Raw genomic sequence first — 6,000 nt, 5'->3', positions numbered from 1 at the left:
ATATAAAAGGAACTGTCTCAAAAAGAATTACAGATGTGGCTTTGAGGGCACTGAACTCCAATGAGATTCACTGAAAATCCGCAAACTTTGAAAGAAAGGCAAACGAGTAAAAGCACCATCCGCAGACTAAAAGGGACACAGTGTGACACAAGAAGAGGTCTACGGACCCCATTTCTGCACGCAGGAGGCAGGCTGAGAGAGTCACTCAGCAACATGGGCTATTTCTTATTGAAAAGTAAACATGTCTTAGAGAGTGGAGGCAAGATCCCAGGACAAAAATGAATTAGGAAACTACTCCCAGGAAGCAAAATCAGACCCTAATCAAGGCACATTTGCTATCCCTGGAGACAGAAGAACTGCTGACATGTTCATGGCTGGAGTTGCTATAGACTAGTGACAGCTATCTGCTTGCTCTTGCTCTTTTTGAACAGAGGTCTATTGCTGTCATCCTATCCCTGTCTCACCATTTTGTGTTGGGTATGTAGAGGGCACATAACTTGCTTTTTAATTCACCAGTCTCTGGTTCAAGAAAATTTGTACCTGAAGGGTTTCATCAGTGAGCAGACCAGATGCAGATCACAGGACTTTAAGCCTGAAGCCATAAGTGGGTTAGACTTCTGCAGGTCTCGTAAGGTGGTAAGAATATTTGTCATACAGAAAGAATGTAAGTAATTATGTGCAGAAGGTGAATTGTGGTAGATTAAATATGGTCACAAAATTCTTGCTGCTCCTTCTCTAAAAGAGGAGGAGTCTATTTGCCTACTTGTTTAAACTGGGCTGTGCTTTGGACTTGCTTTGATCGATGGAACGCAGCAGAGGTGATGCTGTGCTACCACTGAGCTTCAGTCTCAAAAGTCCTTGCAGCCTCCTCTCTTTTTCAGAACACTCATACCTTGAGAACAAATCCAGCCTAGCCTCCTGGAAGATGAGACACCTAATGGAAAGAGAGAGGGCCAGACACCCCAGTCATCCCAACCATTCCAGCCATCCCAGATGAGGCTCTAGACATGTGAGTAAAGTCATCTGGGACCAGCCAATTGCCAGCAAACCCACTAACTGACTGCAAATACCTGAGTGAGCCTAGAGGAGTTTATGAAGAGAACTATCTAGGTGAGCATAGGCAGGGCTGCTGATCCACAAAATTGTGATCAAACAAATGTTTGCTGTTATAAGTTAATACACTTTAGGATAGTTTATTACATGGCAATAGAAAACTGAAACAGCCCTCCAAAGGTATCCACTCATAATCAACTCCTAAAACGTTTAAATGACATGTACATGGTCTCATAGCTAGATGGGAAGACAGCTGACCAGAATCCAAGTATCTCAATCAACCAGTCCAGAGTTCTTTGTATGACATCATACTACCTTCTCTTGTATTTCTCAAACAACTAGAACAAGAAAAGAAGATGGAAATAGTTCAGGGAAAGTGTCATGAACAGTGGCTATTTGAAGGAAGAATCTTTAAGTAGAGATACCATTCACCTCACATATAAATATGTATTTCCCATATATATTTGGTCTGGTTATGTTTTTGACACACAAGTGTTGGATCACTTGCACTCCACTTGCAAACAATAAAGATTTTTTAGCAAACAAGATCATCATTTACCGAAATTAAGTTGCATTGTCACTCACTTTTGTATTCAGGTTTCTACCCCAGAGTTACACATATGCTTTTATTTCATATTATTTTTCAGAAACACTGTGCATATGATGGGTAAGCAAAAGCAGAAATGGAAATAGAGGCCATCGAGACATAGCAATCTTGCATGCTGAATAATTTCCTTTCCCCCTTCACAAATACAGTGACATGTACATACTGGGAAACCATGGTGCAGAAATGAGACAGATGTCAATGAATGAATTTACATACAAACACAGCAAATCATGCCGCACCACACAGATGGTTTGCTCTTACCTTCTTCTGACATATAGCAGATATTTCAGCTGTAAGGGGAAGGTACACAAAATATCAACAAAAAACGAGAGCCCATTTTAAATAAGGGCAGCCACGAAGAGGAGTAAAAACAAGCTTAGTAACACAACCTCCAGATTTGGCCAAAACATCTTTCTCCTTTGTCTCATGAATTGTCATCTACTCATTCTTAATGAGATTTAAAATGCTTGTGTGCCGCAAATACTTTACCTATTCCTAGAAATAATTCAACCTTCTCAGATATGACTTAGAATTCAGATCAAATAATTTTAATCTCACCCAGTCATTTGACAGAGAACAAAATTGAGGGTTAGAGGAGTTCTTCAGGATCATACAAGCTATCAATGGTAGAGACCAATCAATCCAGAAATGTCTCTGGATTCCCTGTCTACTGCTGTTCCATTATGCTATGACACTGAGTTGATGTGATATACTTAGAGTTTCGCCATGGAGATGATTTGCTATATCAGAACTATAGAAAAAAACTTAATAACTTAAATGAATTAGACTCAAACTCTCAACTAACATCAGTCCTTAACTAGTGCAAAACCAGCTGCAGGCTTATTAAGAGAAAATATCTTTCAAACCCATGGATAGGTCAGTTGGAGTAAGGCTGTCAAACTACCTTAGTACTTCAGGATTAAGTTTAATAAATGGATAAAACTCTTTGTGGTAGGCATACCAATTATCTCCAAGAAAATTAGTGGTTGATAAAACTTGAAAATAATTTTTCTAAGAATCTGTTAACATTTCCCCTGAAATAGTAAGTGCTCAAAAATAAATTAAACCATTGTTAATAGTCTATATCACAACTTACTAACAAAATCGAAAGTAAATGTCTCCCAAACTCCATCTGGAAATTATGAATTAGTGAATGTCAAATCAATGAGATTAACAACTCAGTTTTTAAAACAGATTTTGTTTAATTAATGGTTATTTAATAGTTTGATATCCTGGCATTTATCTTAAGCTGAGGTTAGTGGGTCATCTCTCTGGATAAGTAATAAAAAGTTATTATCAATTTTCTTCAACAGATGAATATCATCTGGAGATGACCAGAATTCAGCAACATATCTATACAGTAAGTCCCCTACATACAAGCACGTTTCAGTCTGAGAGTGCATTTGTAAGTCCAATTTGTTCATCACGTGTAACAAAGTTAGCCTAGGTACCCAACTAACACAATCAGCTACATAACCACTGCTTTCATGCTTGCTTCCAGACATTCTGGGCTTGAAATAAAGATACTGGACTACTGTACTCTATACAATACAGTACTATACAATGAAGTACACAAAAATACAATCACCTGTGGAGGATGCACGCACCCCAGACATTCCAGACATGTGAACCAACTTATGAGATCGGACATGCGAACACATATTTGCATCTCTGAAAGTTCACAACTGGAAGGGTTGTATGTAGGGGACTTAACTGTATTTAAAATGTAATTTAGAACCTGACTATGGGTTTTACCTCAGAGCACTGGAAGTTCACTTGCAAGGTAGCCTCATTTAAGAGGGGAAAAGTTACCTTTACCTATGTAAACCCAAATCTTTTTACAGATATTCTTATATAATTTTTTAAATATCTCTTTGAAGGATATAGAGCTGACATTATTGATCCATTTTACAAATGCAGAGCATTCATTAAATAATTTATTTCTTAAGGTTGAGATAATCTAATATTGAGTTAAACTATAAGGAAATGGTGTATAATTATCATCAAGCAAAGTACTTTAGTTTTTTTTAAAAAAAACCTGAATTTAGTTAACATAAGGTGTTTACACATAAATTCTTTCATGTAAGTTCTTCTATTATCTACCACTGAATTATAGATCAAGCTCCTCCTGTGTGCCTGATCTATACTCAGTATCAGATCAGATCAGTCACTCAGTCTACTCAGTATACCCCCAGCTTTTTCCAGCTTTCATCTTTCCTCTGCTTTCCTGAGAGTTTTCTTCCTGGTCATTTCAGCCTGCAGTTAGGTGACTGGAATATCTGCCTCCCCATACATAGAGAAATGTTCTTTGACCTGCCAGCTTGCCAGCATAGCTTTCAGAACTCTAACAAACTGCAAGCATTACAATCTCATCTTTTCACTGAGATGGGCCAGATGTATTTATTTATCCCCATTTTACTGAAGGAGAAACTGACACTCATGATCATTGAATGATTTTCCCTTAAAACACAGAGCTAGTAACAGTGGCAGAAGAAAGACCCATTATTCAATGCTCTCCTCACTGATGTTCTTTATTCTCTTTCTGGCCTGGCACAGCAAGCATATCCTTGGCAACACCTGTTACATACACAGAAAATCCCTTAAGACAGAATTCAGCTTTGGTCATACAGAATCCCAATTCCAACACCTACCCTTAATTTTGGTAGAAGTGATACTTCTTCCCTTAATATTCATGTATGGGTATATTACAACCAAGACATTGATACAAGGCTTCATATAAATGAATATTCACAGTAAATAATACTTTGGTTGCTGTCTTTGTAAAGTAAAAACAGTACAAAAGGAGACAAATCACCTGTACCATCTGTCACAATTTACTTATTATTCATCCTTCCTGAAAACCATACCTTGCGGCAGAAGAACATCAATCAGCCATTCACTGTGGTCCCTATAAAGAACAACAAAATCCATTTTTGAGCCTTTCTGCAATGTTACCCTTCCACATGAATGCTTATAAGCTGCACGCTATTGTTAAAACACTTCTAATAGAAAGGACATGTAATTAAGAGCACTATCTTAATAAACTTTTTAAATGTTTAATGCATTCCAGTTAAATTTTAAATTATAGGCATTTCAAAATAAATAAATAAATTATAGGCATTTCATCATATTCCGTTATCTTTAAATGATATTCTCCAGATGCTAATTAAGTCAGCCAAAATACAGCATGATTTGTAGAAAGCTGAGTATGATTCTGTGAAACTAACAAGCACAGAAAAACCATATGAATTTTACGTCACGTTTGAAAACCACAGCTTTCTTTTCTTTTTCACTGTGGCCTTTTTAACAGGGTCATTTGAAAACTGGAGCTGTTTATTAAGTGGAATTGCTGTCTTTTGTCACATGCAGAGAAATACTGAAACATTTCAAAGCTGACGTCTTTTCAAATGAAAGTTTGCTATATATTAAATATCTGACAAGCTAACCTTTAAAAAACAGAGAGGCTAATGGGAAATGAGGGTAACATAATCAATATAAGACGAAGTGATTATTCTTCTCAGCGTCGCCCTATTAGATTGTCTTTTCTTGCACCTACCCTGCAATCCGCTGGCTGCATTCTTCACAGAGATACAACGGGGGTGGTTTATCACCCAAAGCTACAGACAAGGAGGGGTCTATACACATCTGAAACACAGGAAAAGACAGAATGAACTCTCTTGCCCTGTTTATCACGTCCCCTATATCAAGGACAAAAATATTTCAGTAACAGATTTTCTAAAGCAAAGCAGAATAAACATTTTTTAGTAAAACCCATTCAACCTAAAACTGTTTTTCCAATACGGAGATTTAAATGTGACTAGTGTGGTTTTTCATTTCTCTTGTTATTTGCAATGCAAGTAACAAGTAGTGTCAAGAAATCCACCCTCATTCTATAAAGATAAAAATATCTCATTTGGTGGCTGTTCAAATTGCTTCTGTATTACTCACACAGTAATTCCTTCTTTAATGTGGTAAACACAGTAATCTGTCTTTGGGAAAAGGAAAATGCATTATTAAGATGTAAAAATCATAACTGTTAGCAAAATGCTGGCAGTAGAGAATTTCGCTTCTCAATAGACCTCATTCAGAAAATTGAGCATTAAATCTAACATTGAGTGATTCCCTTTTCTTACTCAGGAATCTAAAATCTAGATATCCAACTTTCACTTTCAGGTGTTGTTTTTTTTTTTTGTCCACATATGATCTGTAGTTTGTTTAACTGTGCAGTATTCTGTTCAATTATTTACGGCTGTTTCCATTAGCCTAAGTACAAAGATGAAAAGTGTTAAAAGTGATCACTAGGATATTTCAAATACTTGGATGTTTTAAATCAAATGGAC

General features: G+C 36.8%; 1 protein-coding gene across 5 annotated transcripts in view; it reads right to left on the bottom strand.

Moving 5' to 3' along the window:
* Nucleotides 1-6,000, bottom strand: part of UNC79 (unc-79 homolog (C. elegans)) — a 286,801-nt gene that overhangs the window by 157,184 nt on the left and 123,617 nt on the right. For 4 of the 5 annotated variants that reach the window (XM_010836213.1, XM_010836214.1, XM_010836215.1 and 1 more), the window contains 3 exons: nt 5,217-5,305; nt 4,528-4,568; nt 1,922-1,950 (listed from right to left, as the gene is read on the bottom strand). In XM_010836213.1, the coding sequence (XP_010834515.1) occupies nt 1,922-1,950; nt 4,528-4,568; nt 5,217-5,305 (159 nt within the window). Of the gene's footprint in view, nt 1-1,921; nt 1,951-4,527; nt 4,569-5,216; nt 5,306-6,000 lie in introns of those variants that run through there. The other variant, XM_010836217.1, reaches the window with a different exon arrangement.

Source organism: Bison bison, unplaced genomic scaffold (genome assembly GCF_000754665.1).
Source record: "Bison bison bison isolate TAMUID 2011002044 unplaced genomic scaffold, Bison_UMD1.0 scf7180017864061, whole genome shotgun sequence".
Lineage (NCBI taxonomy): Eukaryota > Metazoa > Chordata > Mammalia > Artiodactyla > Bovidae > Bison > Bison bison.
Note: the sequence above shows the minus strand (reverse complement) of the source record. Positions and strands in the feature narration are given on the sequence as shown.